The sequence below is a fragment of the Trachemys scripta genome, chromosome 7 (genome assembly GCF_013100865.1).
Source record: "Trachemys scripta elegans isolate TJP31775 chromosome 7, CAS_Tse_1.0, whole genome shotgun sequence".
In the NCBI taxonomy this organism is placed as follows: Eukaryota; Metazoa; Chordata; order Testudines; family Emydidae; genus Trachemys; species Trachemys scripta.
In genome coordinates this window covers 103,887,415-103,907,380 of record NC_048304.1, presented here as the reverse complement: position 1 = coordinate 103,907,380, position 19,966 = coordinate 103,887,415, and the positions used below count along the sequence as shown (strand labels likewise).

Sequence of the window (19,966 nt, the reverse complement as noted above, 5' to 3'; positions counted from 1 at the left end):
CCCAGCAGCTCCCAAAGAGGTCAGTTTTAGGCACCTGTGTTTGAAAAATCTTTTTTTTACTATCTAGATTGTCTTATGTATAGAGGATTGCATCCTTATTAAATTTCTTAGTCCTTTTCCTGCATATGGGAACCCTTATCACTGTCAGACCATTTCTAAATGATCTTTCCTTGAGATATTGGAGGAGTGTCTCTGTCAATATCAATTACTTAAACTATGCTGTGTGTCTTATTTTTTTTAACAGCCAAAGATAAATCAGAGAAAATATTTGCTTTAGCATTTGTGAAGCTGATGAGATATGATGGAACAACTTTAAGGGATGGAGAGCATGATCTTATAGTGTACAAGGTATAATTTTAAAGATATTTGCTTCAGTCCTTGCACAGATTTGTTTACTGTGAAAGCTTCACTTTATGGAATCTATTACACATCGGTCTAGTTGTAAGTACATGCAAAATACTATATTAAAAGAACATTGTTCGCAGAGTCAAGCAGTGGAAACGTAAACGGGATGGGAGGTAATGGAGGTTCATTTCTGTATGGCTCTTTCAGAATGACACCCAGAGGGCTCAGCAGGACCCAGCAGCATGTACTGTACAATTGGGATATTCGGAAAATTGAGGGACAGGTCTTGAACAAGTTGTAATGTGCATGTGGATTTTGTAGGGTTTGTAACTTGGCTGCAGATGGATGGATTTTCATGGGGGAGCAAAAAAAGCACGCCTTTGGCCATGTGAAATTTCACATTCCTGCTCCAAACCATGTAGGTGCTAGAGCTGTTCAGGTCTTTTTAAAAAAACGAAGAAACAGATTTTAACCTGAAATTTCTCTAAAACCGGAACAAACATAAAGTACATTGACCGTAAATAGTTACATAGAGATTTAGGATAAATATCTTTATTCCTGTTTGAGAATATACTATATAACTTTGTTCTTTATTATTTTAATTATTTTTCATGTAATTTTTTGATTAAAAAAAAATCTTGCAGGCAGAAGCAAAGAAGTTGGAGGATGCCTCAACGTATTTAAGCTTGCCATCCACTAAAATAGAATTGGAAGAAAAAGGGCACGCCACAACTGGGAAGAGCATGCAAAACCTTGGAAGCTGCACCATCAGCAAAGATTCTTTCCAGATTTCTACTCTTGTTTGTTCAACAAAACTCACTCAGAATGGTGAGTTGTTAGAAGAAATGTCTCTCCACCCCACGTGTCCCTTTAACTTCCCCCCCATTTATCAGCAGGGAAGGAATGTAGTATTATTTTCTTTTATTTAGGGGATTTTATACTGCTTGTGAAGGGTTTTGATTGGCAGCCCTGGCAAATTAAGTCCTGTCTATACACAGCACAAGTACAGTATGAGAATTGACAGTGTAGCATCCAAACCTTGCTCAGTCTATATACTGTAGTCCAGCTCTGCCTAGGGATCAGAAAATATTTCCATGCCCATTTAAGCCAAGGTCCTTCTGGGTGTAAAACAGGGCACCATAGGCTTTATCTAAAACTTTAGTTTCTAGCATGGGTGCAAACAGATGTGTGGAAGAGGATGATGGAACACATTCCTAGTATCCCTTCAAAGTGCCTCTGTGTATAGAAGAGCTGGTAAAGAGGGTGGTGGAATGGCTATGGTCCCCAATGGGCTGCCTTACATGATTTTCATTGTGCGTGCAGGGTTCTCCAAGTGACAAGTTCCACCCTCTTTTTATGACTGGCACAGAGACCAGAGCAGGGATGGATAGAAGGGTCTGGGAGGGAGGAAGAAGTTGCCAAGCCTCACCCTCTCTATAGAATGTGCCCCATGGCTGGAGTTTAAGGATTGGGCATGGAGTGGCAGGGACGTGATTAGCATCATAGTATCTCCTCTAAACCCTTCAGCCTCAGACCTGCTTTTCATGCTCCTTTGGCATAGTCACTGATACAGCTCACAGGTCATTGAAGCAACTGATCCTCTTCTCCAGCCAGCTCTTTTGTTTTCACTCTGTTTCTATGGATTGATCAGCCTCCTTCCTTCCTTCTAGATTAGTGGATAGGATTCAGGATATGGGGTAGGGGAGGTCATCTGGGAGTGATGGAGTCATCTTGGGAAAGGAGATAGTCATTATAGGAGTCACCAGGGGGAGAGAGATCAGGTAGTACTTGGAGGCTGGCTATTTTAGTGATGTATGATGGAACCCCAGACTTTGGAGGCCAGAAGGAACCTAGCCTAGAGGGGTCTAACCTAATGAACACAAGTCCTCTGCAGTATGTAATTTCTCTGTCCTCTCTTTCAAAAATGTGGTTGGATCTGTGCCTTTGAGATAGCTTAACTTAATTGACAGTTCATACACATAGTATTTTGGAATACTTCAATATCGAATTGACACAGGTTAATTAAAACTTTCAATGGATTTAATACCATGAATGACTGTGTTGATCTGTACCCCTCTTTCAATAGTATTTTACATAAGTGCTTATAAATACACATACTGTGTAAAGTGTACAATACTGAGGGATGTGTTACTGCCAGCAACCATTAAGATTGTCCTGTAAATATATTCTTTATTCAGTTCCTATCCAAGTAGAAAAATTACAGGTCTGATATGACTTCGTAGTCACCTCACAATTATACTGCAGTACTTTGTGACATCTCTGAAACATATTCCTGTTGTTTTATATTCAAAGCACATAAGATTCACTGCAGTCAACCAATATTATGGCATAAGGAGATACTTAGCAATAATTCTGAAATAATTTTTGAATTGCAACCCAAATATATGATAACATCCTAATGATAAAACAGTAATTTTATAGTTTCATAAAACGTAGCTGACAGAATCCAATATAGAGGGTTGCACTGCTGGAAACATTATTTTAGTTTGTGATTAATAATGTTTATTGTTACAGTTTTTCTTATGTGTTTACTAATTAATGTTAGTAGTATTCAGAAGTTTGGTCAATGAGTTAATGGGGCTTTGATCGAGTAAATATAGTGAATACTAACACTGAGAAAACAGTAATAAATCCTTAATAGATAACTTACATGTGCTTTATACTTTGGTTAATGCTGTAATTCCTTATTTTATGTTGCTGATAATTATGTTCTTGTAACTTTTAGTCAAAAACAAGACCTGTGTAATGTTGTGACAGTGTCAGTAAGTTCCTTGTATATTCATTCATAGACATGTTAGAAAGAAAAAATATAACATTATCAAGAAATAACATATTCTATTAATTCTTCTATTAATTGAAAAATGGGAGTACTTTTTTTAAAGGGATGCAGTCAACTTAGAAATGACACTTCTGTCTGAAATAGTTTTAACTATTGTTAAAATAATGGCTATGATTTTTCTAATTTTCCTATTATAATAAATATTTTTCTAAATCTCTTCAATTTGCTTACTTCGTGCATTTGACTCTCCTTTGTGTGCAGTCAGTTTAACTATTTCCCTCATAGGTAAAAGCTGCACAAACAGCAATTGGAATAGAAAACCATTTAAAAAATAGATAATATAATTGCAAAATCACAACAGTTGGCTGGGGTTTCAGGGATACATTTAGTTCCTGACACTACTTTTAACTTTTTTTTTTTAAATACATTTCAACTCTCCGGTGTCCCTTTAACATCCTATGAGCAGTAAAATCCATGGCAGTGGTTCTTTTAGCGAATTAGACAATAATCTTGATTTTAAAGATTAATTTCCTCCTTTTTTGATGTTCTGTACTCCTTTTGTTAGCCATTCTACAGCATGTTAAAGATAGATTTATGGCTCTTTTAGTAGTTTTGAAATTCAGCTTTTCTGCCTCCCATATTTTAGTTAATCATGATATGTCTGGTTTTGTTTTTGCATTGCATTCGACATTGCATATTGGTGTATTCCAATACACAGGTTTGACAACATGCTCTTTTTGAATTCCATTCCTTCAGCGACAGTGCCTCTCTGATGTTGTTTGTTTATCAGTTCTTGAATGTGTGTCCTTAACATCTGATCATTATCTCTAAGTAGCAAATGTTGGGCACTGAAATCATGAATTTTGTTCGTTTCTCTAAGCAGACATTATCTGTTTTTTCGTAGTTAATATTTGAATAGGCATGAGAGACCAGTGCAATAGCAGGATATTGAAACCTGGTCTGATGGAGTCTCTTTCCTTCTCTTGCCAAGACACACTCAGCCGTTGTGTGCAGTTGTCTCTGAGATTTCTAACACTGTTGGTCTCTCGTCCCCTTCAACTTAATCTGGTGTAGACAGCTGACAAGCTTATGATGCAGACACATGTCTAGGATGCTAAAACAGGATCCTCCCTTGGGGAGGAGACTCGTCCTCCTTTATGTCAATCTAATTATTTCAAGATAAGAATCAGTAAAGATAAGACATTGAGGCCAGATTGTTGTCCAGCATTTAGCTGGAGAATCTATCCCCTACTCCTGACAAGTCTAAAAAAGAACCTGGAATTAAGAGAGACATCCGGGGTTAAAGTGACCAGTTTTCTCATATTTTGTATTTCCTGAAAAAGAGGTCCAGAATGCTTGATTGTTCTCCCTCCTTTGAGGGAGTTCGTTGGATGCTGAACCTTCTTGAATCTGGAGAAGGAAGTGAGATGGGAGATAGCTTATAAGCAAGCTCTTACTTAATCAGATAAAACATGTCTATTTCTGAAAAAAAAATTAATTCAGTGGCTAAAGTAAGTCCCCTAAAACCCCATTCTTGATTTTTTTTTTTTTTTTTTTTTGCGAGATTATATTTTATTGCCAGTTGAATTAGTAATACTTTTCACTTACATTTCCCAAAGTAGGACAGTAGTATCTCCTAATAAGGGGCAGTCTTTTTTAGCTTGCACTTCCCAGTTGAAAGGTTCCCCCCGCCCCGCCCATCACTTGAATCTGTTTCAGCCAAACCAGTGTCTCTCTCACCTTCAATTTATAAATGTATCTCTTTATGTAGTGTTATGGCATTCACTTTAGAGAAGGTAATAGCCTTGAAACATTTGTTGATGCTCAAAAATTATGCTACTCCATGTGTTGCTATTGGTTATTTAAGTATTTTGTAAACAAAACTCTATCTAGTAAGAGCTTGACCTTTTCCTTTGGAGGAATACTACTCAGAGGTACCATTTTTTTAATAGTAAATTGCCATACTGTAGTATGGTTTAATGAACTGATGCATTTATTATGTACGTTAGTTAGTTATGTACTTTATTTTTTTCCATGGGATATCTAATGTATACATCTGCTGCATTCGTAAAATACATTGCTAGATCACCTCTTCAGCTGTTAGCTTTAAAAAATAGTTTCTGCGTTTTTTTTTTTTCTTTTAAATGCCACAGAAGAATGCACCCTCTGTAGCTTCAAAGGCATGAGATCTGGACTGGTTGGAGGCGTAAGGGTATAGCTCCTTTAAGAGTTTCCCTTTCCCTTGGGATTGAGAGAGGGATGGGGCTGTGGTGGAGTGTGGGAAGCATCATGTAAATTGATGGGCTGGCTAGCAGGGTTAAGCTAAGCCTCCGACCCTTGTTTACCCTGGGGAGAGTATAGGAGCCCCATTCACTGCTGGGTTAGAATAGCATCGAGTTGTTTTTTTTGTCTGCTGTGGGCATTGCGCTTGTCACCTTTATTGAGACTGGGAAGGAATTTTGTCTTCACCGCTAGATTGGCCCGTGCAGGAAGGGCTTTCGCCTTACCCATTGCAGCTCAGAGACCTGATGGAGTGGGTCAGAAGGTTTGGTTCAGGTTGTTGCGCTTTAGTAGGTGACAGGTGTATAGTGCCATGATAAACTGGAGTTGAAAGTGGACTGAGGGGAAGGCATCCCATAAAGAAACTGGGAAATGGGGTTGGGAATCTTAATGTGAGGCACAACAAGGAGACTAACCTCCTTCCCCAGCTCCTTAACCCTTGTACCAGGCTAGTACAGTGAGGCCCCAGCAATGAGCTGAAAACCCGAAGGGAACCCTTGAACTTGTGGAAATGATTGTGGAAGAAAACCTGACCTGAACTGTACGAGTTATTACTGTAACTGTAGCTCCCAGATGAAACAAAGTGTTGACAAACCAGCACTTTCTCAGCCTCCTTTCTAAAAGTACCTTTAGCAAATGTAATCCACTTTTTTGAAAATAGCAGTGCTTTCATGATAAAAATCATAGTCTGCATGGTATAGCACAAAGGTATCCTTATCATAATTACTATTGATTTTGTATTTCTTAAGTTTCCATGGATGACATTCTCAGAGTAAATGCACTTGAAGGTAGGAATATTGTGGTACTAGATTTCAGCAATGCAAATATACAGTAGTGAAATATGTAAACAGCCAATAAAAATGACTAACTTGGAAGTGAAGTTTTTATTTATTATGAATATAGCCAGGGTATGTGAATGAGAGCATAACTCCTGCAGCACATAATAATTTAATGTTTTTCTCACTTCTAGTGGATCTCTTGGGGCTTTTGAAATGGCGATCTAACACAAACTTGCTGCAGCAGAATTTGAGACAGCTGATGAAAGTTGATGGTGGTGAAGTGGTTAAGGTAACAAACAAGTTAAATTTTTAAAATGAATTTGATATTTTAATTTTTGCGTCCCTCTATCTTAGGTATTTATATAGCCCCCATTAATGTAGTATATGAGTGTCTCGCAATCTTTAATGTATGTGTCCTCACAACACCCCTGTAAAGTAAGGAACTACTTTTAAATACAGATGTGTAATGCACAGGTTTTTAAAATATAGATATTTTGAATACTGCAGTAAACTTGCTTTTATATGCACATTTAAATGCCAAAAGGGATTTTTATTTAAACAGTACAATAAAAACGTCTTGAAATTATTGCTGAGGGAGAGTGCCTCAATCATTGTGAGGTAATAAAATGCATAGCAAAAGTTCAATTCTCTAAATAAATATTAAGTGCATTTTATTATGTTTGAATGTGGAGTGCAAGTATTACATTTCAGCAAGTGGTGCTAATATTTTTTTTAATTATGTTTTCTGCTGAAGATGTAGCTGGGCCAAATAATTTACATTTGCCAAGGCCATAAGGGCATTGAGTGATTGTAGAGACCAACATAAAGACAGGTTTATTTGTGGAAAACAGTAGGCTTAGTCTTTATTGGATACATTGTATTAAATCGAATCCAATAATGTCAGCAGAAGTAATATATCAGGAGTAGATGAACCTAAAGGGCCTTTATGCTTCTATTAACCAAATTAAAATTCAAATAAAGTAAAAAAGCGCTAATGAATGCTTCATCTTAAGGAAACTTTGCACAGCTGAGACCACAGCCATTGTTCTTTACTGAATAAGGAAAAAATAGCCTGTTACATAGGACTTCGCAGAGTGGCCTTGTTTATTACATTTTTGGCTTATATTACTTCATAGCCATAGCTCAGTGCTGATGCTCACTGTCAACTAATGTTATCATGGGTAATTTTCATTGTTTTTCAAATTACCTGGGAGAGTATACAGCAGGCAAATACTTGCGTACTCAGTGATTACAAAAAAATAATAGAATGTGACACAACTGAAAGTTAAAACAATATTTAGGTGAACCTCCCTTCCCCCTCCCACCACACTGCTGTTCCCTCACCTCTCCGCACACACTTTTGTAGACAGTGCAGGTGAAATCTTAGCTTCACTGAAGTCCATCAAAAAGCTCCCATTATTAATAGGGACATGCATCATTTAAATTTTTGCCCATGACTGAAGAGTTCTTATTTGAAGTCACTGGGGAAGTCCTCATTGCATGTGTTCAAAACTGCTCATACAAAATGAGTTCTACAAATGAAAGCAAATGTGTGTGATGTCCACATGTGCCAAAAACATCCAGTCATGGCACCTTTTCATCTCTCTGTTTTCTTTTTAATGGAGTTTAGCCATGCTATCAAACCATCATATGCTCGGGAAAACTATCACTCCCAGTGAAAAGTGAATGTTTAAATACATACCAGTGTGAACTGCCATGTTGTTTCCCTTAATTAAATGAATACGACTGCAAGACAGCCTTTGTTCTACTAAAAATTAAAACATGAAGTCAAAAGCTGATTTCTGTCCCAAGCTGCGGGCCCATATGAAAATGATGTTGCAAGCTCTTCCTCTTCTATGCTGTTTACCTCCAGATTTTAGTAGCATCATATTGTGGTTACAGATTCCTGGGGATGGAAATTGGTGGCCAACAGAGGATTACAGTGGATACTAAATAAAAGTTAGCTTTTGATCATTAACAATGAGTCTCTTGTTGAGCATTGTTTAGTCTGCTGAACTGCACAAGAAGCTGCCTGAGTGTGATCTTACATATCTTCATTGTTGTGGCAGATCCAATCCCAAAAAAGTTTACTCTACTCCTCTGATTGATGGAAGATTTCCCCGCTCTGCCCCCCCAATAAAATCTCTTGACAAAACAAATAGCTTTCTCCACCCCTAAACTGGAGTCTGGCTATAGGAGAAGATTGCCTACCTGTTTCAACGGAGACAAAAGGCATTTGCTGCATAAAGCTACATTTCCCCCCAAAATCTGAATCTGAGCGGTGATCCATTCACATGTTAATCTGCCTGGGAGGAGGAGTTGTTTTCTGTCCATCTAGTAACACAAATTGCCTAGACACAGACTTATTGGTTGGTAAAACTAAATGCATCGTGCAACCTGAAGAACTCCAACCCTATGTGCTATTAGCCTATGGTAGGAAGGAATATTACATTATATGGTCATAGAGCAATTTTTCCCATTGTGCTTAAATCAAGTCCCCTTTGCTAATCTGCTTTTACTTTCATGTTGTGCAGATCAGGGTGTCCTGCCAACTGTCTAGTGAAGATTCTTCCTCAGTTACAGTGATAGAGGCCTGTAGGTTTTATTGGGGGGGGTGTGGGATAGAGAAGGTTGTGTGTGGTATTTCCCATGCCTGCATGTATGCTATTAGTTGACTGCTGTGGGATTGTGAGTTCATGGAGCCATAAATAGCTATGTTGTATTTTCTGTTAATGTCAAGATAATTTCAAAGCATCTGAGTACTACTTGATTTATTTAGCATGAGTCTGACTTGCTTGTTTGTGTTTTGTACTGTGATATATGATCGTGTCTCAAAAATTGCATGATTTTTTTAACAGTATGTTAAGATTGAATCCTGAAACACTTGGTATATTCACTATAAAAAGTAAAGGTTTCTGTTCAAATATTCTGTGTGTGTGTGTATGGGGGGGCGGGTGGGTGAGTGGAGGGGGGAGTGGAGTGAGGGAGGGGTAGTAATACATTTTCTGGCCAACTCTGATATATAAATACTAAATTTTATAAACATTCACTGAAAAACAAAATGTGGAAAAAAATTCTTCTATTTTCCAACTAACTCTTTTATTTTTATATTCTTTATAATGTAAAAATAAAAATTAGTGTGTAGATCCATGTAAAATATCAATTTGGGAAATTTAATCTCAAATTTCCTGTAAAATATAGTGACTGAATATTTATCTGCAGTTCCTACAAGATACACTGGATGCACTTTTTAACATCATGATGGAGAATTCAGAGAGTGAGACGTTTGACACCCTAGTGTTTGATGCTTTGGTAAGTTGACTTGTTTGTGCATAGGTGTTTGGCTAAAATGTAAATTTTATTGATTTATAGACTTAATTATGGTATTTTTCATAAATAATATTCATCCGATCACCTGCAAATCACACCTTTTTGAAATTTGTTTTATTTGAAGTGTTTTTTTTAAACTCCCAGTAGGGGTTTAATTCAAAGGGGATGGAGGTTTCTGACACACTGCATCATAGTGATTGAGGGTTCTGACATACTGCATCATAGTGATTGAAGACAAGTGTAAGGGGGGGCGCTCTGCTGACAGTGTCAGGGCCAGAAGAAATGGCGGAGCATATAGTGGACCAGCTGCTGTGCTGGGATACTGGTAAAAGTATAAGAGTGGTGGTGGGGCAGAGAGAGAACCATTCCTGTGTTAGGAACAGAAAGTTGGTAAAGTAAACAGAATACAGTAACTCCTCATTTAAAGTCATCCCGGTTAACATTGTTTTGTTGTTACGTTGCTGATCAATTAGGGAACATGCTCGTTTAAAGTTGCGCATTGCTCCCTTATAACATCATTTGGCAGCCCCCTGCTTTGTCCACTGCTTGCAGAAAGCGCAGCCCTTTGCAGCTAGCTGGTGGGGGCTTGGAACCAGTGTGGACCTGCAGCCCCCCATCCGCTCCCCGTTTCCTTAAGTTCCCTGTGTGGCAGGCACCCAGCAGGCTATCAATTGCTGGCAGTTCAGCTGTCCCTCCCCCCACTGCCATGTGCTGCTCCTGCCCTCTGCCTTGGAGCTGCTCCCGTGAGTCTCCTGCTTGCTGTGCAGGGGGCGGGGGAGAGGACAGAAGGAGGGGGGCTAATATCAGGGTGCCCATTGCTCCTGCAACCCACTCACCCCATTTCCATAGAGCAGGGGGGAGAGATGACAGGGTTCAGGACGGAGGGAGCTTGCAGGCAGCAGCTGCTGTCTCAACTTGCTGATCTAAAAAGATAATGTTCTTAGAGTGGGGCAGCATACTTAAAGGAATGAGGAGTACTTGTGACACCTAAGGGCACGTCTTCACTACCCGCCGGATTGGCGGGTAGCAATCGATCTATTGGGGATCGACTTATCACATCTAGTGCCGTCGACTCCGGAAATCCACCGCGGCAAGAGGCGGAAGCGGAGTCGACGGCGGAGCGGCAGCAGTTGACTCGCCGCCGTACTCACAGCCAGGTAAGTCGACCTAAAATATGCAACTTCAGCTACGCTATTCACATAGCTGAAGTCGCGTATCTTAGGTCGACCCCCCCCTCCCAGACCTAGCCTTAGGGACTAACAAATTTATTTGGGCATAAGCTTTTGTGGGCTAAAACCCGATGCATGCAGTGGAAAATACAGTAGGAAGATATATGTGCACAGAGAACATGAAAAAATGGGTATTGCCATACCAACTATAATGAGACTAATCAATTAAGGTGGGCTGTTATCAGCAGGAGAAATAAAACTTTTGTAGTGATAATCAGGATGGCCCATTTCCAGCAGTTGACAAGAAGGTGTGAGTAACAGAGGGGAAAAAATAGCATGGGGAAATAGTTTTACTTTGTGTAATGACCCATCCATTCCCACTCTTTTTTCAAGCCTAATTTAATGGTGTCCAGTTTGCAGATTAATTCCAATTCTGCAGTTTCTCGTTGGAGTCTGTTTTTGAATTTTTTTTGTTGGAGTATTAGGACCTAATCACATCAGCCACAACATCGGAGGCTCGTTCACCTGCACATCTACCAATGTGATATATGCCATCGTGTGCCAGCAATGCCCCTCTGCCATGTACATTGGCCAAACTGGACAGTCTCTACGCAAAAGAATAAATGGACACAAATCAGACGTCAAGAGTTATAACGTTCAAAAACCAATCGGAGAACACCTCAACCTCCTTGGTCACTCAGTTACAGACCTAAAAGTTGCAATTCTCCAACAAAAAAACTTGCACATCTCTCTCTCTCTCTCTCTCACACACACACACACACACACACACACACACACACACACACACACACACACACTGGGTATGTGTCTCTGTCTGCCATGCTGTCTCCTTTCCCTCCATTCATGCTGCCTTGTAGAGTGTGAGACTACATTAACAACAACATGTTAACCCTTGAGGGCTCAGCCGAATACTAGTTCATCATTTAGCAGTAAAGCATTCCCTGGGAAATATCCCACCCTCTGACTCCACCACCTCAACCAAGCTTCACAACCTCATTGCTGTGTACAGTATTAAATTGTTTGTTTAAAACTTATACTGTGTATACATATATATAATATAGTCTTTTATTCTGGTGAAAAAAATTTCCCTCGAACCTAACTCTCCCTCCCCCCCCAATTAACATTAATTCTTATGGGGAAATTGGATTCGCTTAACATCGTTTCGCTTGAAGTCACATTTTTCAGGAACATAACTACAACGTTAAGTGAGGAGTTACTGTAGTAGGATTGTTGTTTTTAAATAAGGTCAGTCTGTGACTGTGTCCTGTATGTTACTAGTGTGGCTCGTTTGAAATGATGCAATTGGTTAGCTCCTGAGAAATTCAAAGGTTTTGTGGATAATGGAAAAATTATACTAATTTAACAGGTATTTATCATTGGACTGATTGCTGACAGAAAATTTCAGCATTTTAATCCTGTCTTGGAAACCTACATTAAGAAACATTTCAGTGCTACGTTAGCCTACACGTAAGTTTTTAAAAATATTTTTCTAATGAAAAAATTGTTGTACAGAATATCTCCAGATGATATTCACGTTTCCTTTTGCATAATTTAAATAGGTGTTTGCCTATAAACACGAAGAAACATGGGTTTTTTTTGTTTTTGAGTAAGAGATATTCCTGCTTTCCTTTTTCAAATCTGAATTAATAGTAACAGTGCTGTCAATCCTGAGGCATGAAGCCCAGAGTTCCTCCTTTTAACAAGATGGTGATTGGAATTATTTCAGACATGTTTATGGAGAAAGGTATCATAAATAAAACATGACAACTGCCAATTATACTTGCGCAAGGAATAATAAATATTAAAAAAATTAAAATCCATCTTGCTTACAGTGTAAAATTGGTGTTCTGCTTATCTTCTATTATGTGTACACCATTGTCATCTTTAAGCAAAAACAAAACCTCTCAACTTTCTTCTGCTATTTGCTACTTCAGACTGTTCTTGTTGGATACAAAAACAGTAATCGATAGTTTTGCTTGGCAACTTTCTCTTCCTCAGAATGGAGTTTGGCAGCCAACTTACCTTTATGATCTATGTGGGAAGAAAATGCGTGAAGTGTGTTCACTTAAGTGATAATAAGACAAAATTAGGTCTTCATTAGCTTCAGTAGGTTATATGTGTTTTAAAAATATCACTTATTGTATGTTTAAAATAAATCTAAAGATGGTAATTTTAAAACAGGGAGTTGTCTATTTTCCAGTTTAAAAAGTGATTTCCAGTCAGGAAAAGCGAGGCTATAGAAGTGGTAATTTTGTTAGTCCGTAGAAACAAAATTTTAAAAATCCCAAAGTTGGAGACAAAGTCATTTTTTAATGTCAACTGCTACTGTCTATAATTTTGAAAAGGCAAGTTTTACAGGATCTATTTTGTCACTGCTCCAAAGTAAAGCCATATGCAAGGATACTAGATACAACCCTGCAGGGGCTATTGATTTAGATAAATTTAGAAATCTACTCACAAATATTTATGATAATTCTTTGCACTTGCATAGCGCCTTTCACCTGAACATCTCAAGATTCAAAGGACTTTGTAAATATTAAGCCTGCTAATTCTCCTATGAAATACGTGATGCTGTGCTCATTTTGTAGGTAGGTAAAGTGTGCAACAGAGAGGTTAAGGGAATTCCCCAGAGTCACAGCTAGTCACTGGTAAGGACAAGAATTGAATGAAGAATCCTTACTCTCACATAATAAAATGCTTTCATGTTATCTGCACTAGCTGTGGCTAATATTGTTAAATTCTTCAGGAAGCAAAATTCTTAATTAGAAAAAGTACAAGTAACCTGTATTATTTTTTAATAGAAAGCTGACTAAAGTTTTAAGAAATTACGTGGATAATGCTGAGAAACCTGGCGTAACTGATCAACTTTTTAAAGCCATGAAAGCTCTGGAATACATCTTCAAATTTATAGTACGGTCCAGAATATTGTTCAATCAGTAAGTATTAACAATTAAAAAAAACAGCCTTGGGGTTCATATTTTTTCCTTTCTTAAATATGATTTTTCTCTTTTTATTTAAAAATTACAATTGACATTAGAGAAGTTTGTGATGAGTTCTGCCTTTTTTTTGTATTTACTGTAAATGTTGTGCCTACTAGTAGACTGGTATGAAGCAAAGCATTTTTCATAAGGGCACTGGCTGTTTAAAGGTAAGAAGTGCTATGCAGTAAATAGAATATTATTTATTTCTTCATAAAGCACTTGTTTACTCTGCACAAATTTGGCTTATCCCCAAAGTATAAGAAAATGTAACTTAGGCATTAGACAGAAGGAATAAGATTGAGGGTGCTAAGACCTTGTGAGGTTTGATGGTTTTATGGACACATTGCTACCGTTCATTTTATGGCCACACTGCTACTAGTTTTATAGTTTGTCCCTTGTCCCCTTAATCCCTTCCCAGCTACCAAACCCTAACTACACCTGTGATTAGTTCAGCATCCTTCTCTCAGCTGCCTTGCAAACGTAAACAGTGACTATATGTGGGCATATTTAAGCATGGACCTCACAGTGGGAGTGATACCTCAGTTTAGAAAGGGCACATAAGCGCTTCCATTGTTGCTCATAGCTTTCTGAATGTTGTAAGGGTCTGAAAACAGAAGGTTAGCATGGAAAGGCAGCCTTAACTGTGGCAGTTACTCTTGCTGTAATTAGAGTATTTGATGTTGTAGTGAGGCGTAACAACTTTATTATCATGGGTTTAGAACGGCTGTGTTACTTACAAGTGGCAAACTAATGAGTTATGCTGGTCATCCCAAACAATTCCAGTCAACATTTTAAACCATACTACATTAGTATGAATTCTGCACATGTTACCAGGAACACTATTTTGGAAATGTTTTAAGTGTCTTAAATGTATTCATATTTAAATTCTTTCATTCTCATGGGTAGGATTCTTTAGTTTTTAATCAACCTGTACAAACAGAGGGTAGAGAAAAGTGAAAACTAACAATCACCCCAGGTAGCACAGTGATATATAATAGTGGCATGGTTTTGTGATCCAATAGCTCGAAACGAATACTGTGCATGCCATTGGAAATTTGTGAAACTCTTATTGGCAATAGCATCAAGATAATAATTATCCAAATATTAATGCTACTAATGGGACGCAGCTCAATAACCATCACTGGTCCAGAACTGACTTTGCTAGTTCCTCACCTCAGATTACTGTAACTTTTTCACCTGGTTGGAAGATATTCAACCTTTTGCAGGGCGGCAGAAGGAAACTTTTCTCTGGGCCACATCATTGAGGGTTGATTAAAATCAATGAATTTATAAAAAATTATTTAAAAAACAATTAAAATAAATACCTTGTCTTTTAAAAAAAAACTATTTGAAATTATGATAACCTTTGTTAAGGCCTCAACTTACTATAATCTTTTAAAATCATTTAAATAAAATAAAAAACAATAATATTCAAGTAGTATGTTTACTGCTGAAGTTTTAAAGAAAGTCAAACCAATGAACTGGGGGAAGTCACCAGCTAAGCACCTGGAACCAGAGTTTGTTGACATGCCACTCTGATAGCACTGGCTTTTTCTCCAGATGCAGAGAGAATTTTTTTCATTTCAGTTCAATGACTAGTTCATTCAAAGTTGAGAAATTGATTGATTCATTGGGAGTTGGAAAAAGCAGAAAAGCTTGATTTCCTCTTTCAATCTATGAATAAAAATAAGATGTGAGGAGATGAGATCTACTTTTTCTAAAATCTTGAAGGACATGGTGACCAGAAGCAATCAAGTCAATTCCCTAGCAGATAATATTTGATTTGTTTAAAATGTTAACTTGTTTTGTATTAAAAACGAACTTTGATAAACTTTTCTTCTTGTGCATCTAGCACATTTAAGGTAGTTTTATTTAACTAATCAAAAACAAATTTAAAAGGCTGTTTCTGTGCATTTTAATTGAATTCCAATTTCTAACCAAATGTGGCTTGAGGAGTAAATCATGATTAAAAAGTTAATCTAGTCAACAAAAAATGCATCATTCACCATTTCTAACAAAATAAAACGTAAAAATTAAGAACCTGAATAAACATACTTAAAACTCTATAATTACTTAAATGTGTATGTGTTGATATAGTGTATCCTCATGGCTAGCAAAAAGTTGTATCAGATGATATGAACCAATGAGAATGAACCTTTGTTTAGGAAAATAACTTAAAAGTACAAATAAACCACACGGTTAAAATTCTTAATTTCAATCAAGGTTTCCTGTTTGTTGATTTTAAATCATGATTAAAATATCATAAAGATCTGAATGCAACTCTGGGTCCTCTGTAGGGCAGTCCCATTCCCCGGGACCCTGCAGATGGCTTTATGCTCATTCCAAGTCCTGCATGGAGGGAGGGAAGGGAGGATGCAAAATGTCCCCCCTAAAATCTAATGCAACTTATGACAAAACGTTAGCATTTTCATAGAGACCCCCTTATCCAATTGGTTTCCATAAGCTTCCATGGCCAAAGGAGTAGGAGGGAGCCACTGTGGATGACCATGGCCTCCTGCAGATACTGAGGGTACCTGTGAGGTTTGGGGCTGGGTTTTTCTGCAGGGGGCAGCAAACCCTTCTCCCTCTCTTCCTCCAGCGGAATGATGTGGAGCTTCTTCATGAGAAAATCCTTGAGGAGATTTCTTTGAAAAACCTCCTGTTACTTTAATATGGGAGGAGAGAATTTCAGCCTTTCTAGCAGGCTGTTTTCCAGTTTGTTTAATTTTCTGTGACTTGAATAGGTAACTTTGTTGCCATGCCTGAAGTCAATATTCACCAATAAAGCTAAGTACAGTCATTTTCCAGCAAATTAAAAGTTATCATGGAATTGCATACACCAAATATACAAACCTATAAATAAGCAAGTTTATTATGTGTTTGTCTTAACCTTTAATGTAACCCTTTTGATATTTCTTATAGGATGTAACAAAGTTATTACAAGGGATTTATGTAGAGTTCTGAAGTTAACAACGTCACCAAGTTTTTTTTATAAATTAGGCAATGTAATTTCTTTCGATAATATTCTTGCTGTGAGATTTATAAGGTACTGACTGTCACTTATTCTGTTTCTGGTCTTACAAATCATTTTACAACAAAAAAAATAATTATCTCTCACTGCAGATGAGATTTACAGAAAAAAATGATCCCTTGGTGTTTGCCGTTGGATTTCCTGGTGCTAAGCACAAATTCAAAATGCATTAACACTGGGAAATCACAAGTCTGAATGATAAGGGTTTAATCAGAGAAGCTACTAAATTGGAATGATACAACAATTGGTTCTCTGTTGTAAAGCTGAAACCCTGGCTAATATGTGGTGATTATTTAGAACTATTAAAACTATGGCATAAGGGGCTGTCCTTAAAAGAAATGGTCTCAGTGCTAGTGTTTTAGTGTGAAACACTTAACAAGCAAGTAGTCTCTGTTCTAAAGAAAAAGCTTTTTAAAAAGGCGTTGTTATTACAAATAACTTTTTAAATAAATAATTTATTATTGAATATGCTGACTGTGTTTGGTACTGCATAACAAACACACACACATGCCCTCCGTATGCCAAGCTTGCTATAATCTTATATAAACCCTGATCCAGCTGAAGTCATTGGGAGTTGCAGGTGCTCAGGACTTACTAAAGCACAATGATTTTTTTTTTCTTGTCTTAACTAGCTTCATGTATCTATAAAATGTCTTGATGGATACTGACTGTCAAGCTTTACAGTTCCTTTTACTGGGGGAACATTGCAATGTCTTAGTTTATTCCTAAAATATAATTTTAATATTCTGTCCTGCATGGTCTGCAATTCTAGTTAGGAAGCAAAGTTCTCATAGCAAAACAGTACAGTTTAATTCTTTTTTTTTTTTTTTTTTTCTTTTTCCCTTTTTTTTTTTTTTTATTTTATTTTTTTTTTTTTTTTTTTTTTTTTTTTTTGTATTTATGGCTCCCAAAGAATATGCATTTTGTGCTAGAAATAATAGACATTAATTTTTAGTGTAAAGTAGCAAGACCATCGTATTCTTTTTCATGCACCACTTTTAAAAAAATAAATCCCTGTTCCTCATTTGGAATTTGTAATATAGATTCTCCATAGTGAGTTTTAAATATATCTTATGTGATGTTTTCAAGTTTGAAGAAATCAGACTACGGTTTAAATGTGTAAAATGCTCCCATTGCCCTAGAAAAGCAGAACCGTGTGCTGAAGTTAGAAGTCTCTCTTCTGATTCAGTTTAATCAACGGGTAAAGTAAGAGGATAATAAAAGGGAAGTGCACAAATATTGATAGGCAACAGGTTTAAAACAAACAAAAGGAAGTATTTCTTCATACAACGCACAGTCAACCTGTGGAACTCTTTGCCAGAGAATGTTGTTAAGGCCAAGACTATAACAGGGTTAAAAAACAAAACTAGATAAGTTCATAGAGGATAGGTCCATCAATGGCTATTAACCAGGATGGGCAGGGATGGTGTCCCTAGCCTCTGTTTGCCAGAAGCTGGGAATGGGCGACAGGGGATGGGTCACTTGATGATTAGATGTTCTGTTCATTCCCTCTGGAGCACCTGGCATTGGCCATTGCCAGAAGACAGGATACTGGGCTAGATGGACCTTTGATCTGAACCAGTATGGCCGTTCTTATGATAGCTACTGTGACAGGTCGTGATGACGTACAACAAAGGGGCACGTCAGCACTTGATGTAAATAGAATGTAGCGAGATGGAGAAAGAGGTCAGAGACTAAATGTCTCAAATAGGCTCATAGCCAATCAAAAACTGAATATATAGTGCATGGGAAACATTTCTGGTGCTTCCCACACCCATTTTTATAAATACCACAATTTAGACTTGACAAGGATGTCATGGTTCTGTGGCCTTCTGCCCTTCTGTCTTCTATATACCATGCACCCTTAACTATCGTTTCCCTCTCTGGCATATATTAAACCTGTCTAGTCATACTTTCTTTAATTGAAGCTCGTTAAATGGGAAGAGCTCTCAGAAGTCTATTGCCTGCATCCTTGCTAAATGTGAGATATGGATATTCTCACAGAACAAACCATATGTTTTAAGTTCTACAGGAAATTTGTTCACGGTAATGGTGCTGTCCTTTTGTTAGACGTAGATAGAAGCATTCCTCATCTCACTCTTCCCCCTACAGTCTAGGCAAAGTCCATATTGATTTAAAATAGAAAGGGATTCTGGAATTGAGTCACTTTTTTGCCATATTTAGAGATTGGACCAAATTCTCTAGCTGGGTTACATCCTTTTTACACCACTGAGGTGGCACAAAGGAGTTGTGATCTGGCCTCAAGCACCAACAGAGATCCTTTGGCATTGGAGGAATGCTCTGCTGATGTATCTGCTCTGCAGCGTGGTTCCTCTGAGTTAGTTCTGTTAAGCCTACAAATTTACCCTAGTTATATACTCATCTATAAACAGTACATGGAAGTTCATAAACCATCACAAAAATCTATAACAACAAATGTTAATAAATACCAAAAAATTAAAACAAAAAACCCTGAATTAGTCCAAACCAAAAAGTCTACTAATATAACTCAAAAAACTCTATTAAAGTCATGCTGAATAAATAAAAAGCAAGTCCAAAAATTAATAAACCAAAATTTAGTGTGTTAGATATTAAACATAATTAATAGACAAAATAATAAGGGGATGGACTATTCCCGCATCACTTCCTTTTTAAGTCCTTAAAAACCCCGCCACCTTTTATAAAAAATGATGGGGGGCTATCGGAGCAAGCCTCATCATCATGGTTACCATTCCCACCATCTCCTAAGACTCCAGACCTTCTTTTTCCTCATCCTGAAAAATGTCCTGACCAAACTGGGCCAAAAAAAAAAGAGACCCAAATAACATCTGTCAACTCCTGCTGAATCCCAAACACCACCTAAAATAAAATGAAATCAAACTTTATCAGCAGCACAACAGCTTCAGCCCATCTCAGCTAGCTTCTTTTTTCCTCCAAAAAACAATTACTACCATCTTTAATACCAATGAGTTCTAAAAAGAGTTCTAAAAACTCTCTCCAGTTAAAAAGAAAAGGAACCAGGAATGTTGTTAAAATAAATGCCTTATTTAATACTTTGTGTCAAATATTGTAAGTGTTTTTCTTTATCTTTATCTTCAATAAAAAGGCTGTTCCATGGTGTGTTTGCCATAATACTAAGAAGACTAAATTGTGTGTACAGCAAATCTTGTTTAACACTGTTGAGTTTTAGACAGTAACTGAGTTATGTTAACACCCTTAGCCGATATATT

General features: G+C 37.4%; 1 protein-coding gene across 2 annotated transcripts in view; it reads left to right on the top strand.

Annotated features, from left to right (window-relative positions):
- DOCK1 (dedicator of cytokinesis 1) overlaps positions 1-19,966 on the top strand; it is a 538,770-nt gene that overhangs the window by 108,085 nt on the left and 410,719 nt on the right. For both annotated transcript variants that reach the window (XM_034776839.1, XM_034776840.1), the window contains exons 17-22: positions 245-348; positions 990-1,173; positions 6,396-6,493; positions 9,427-9,516; positions 12,091-12,191; positions 13,526-13,660. In XM_034776839.1, the coding sequence (XP_034632730.1) occupies positions 245-348; positions 990-1,173; positions 6,396-6,493; positions 9,427-9,516; positions 12,091-12,191; positions 13,526-13,660 (712 nt within the window). The remainder of the gene's footprint in view (positions 1-244; positions 349-989; positions 1,174-6,395; positions 6,494-9,426; positions 9,517-12,090; positions 12,192-13,525; positions 13,661-19,966) is intronic.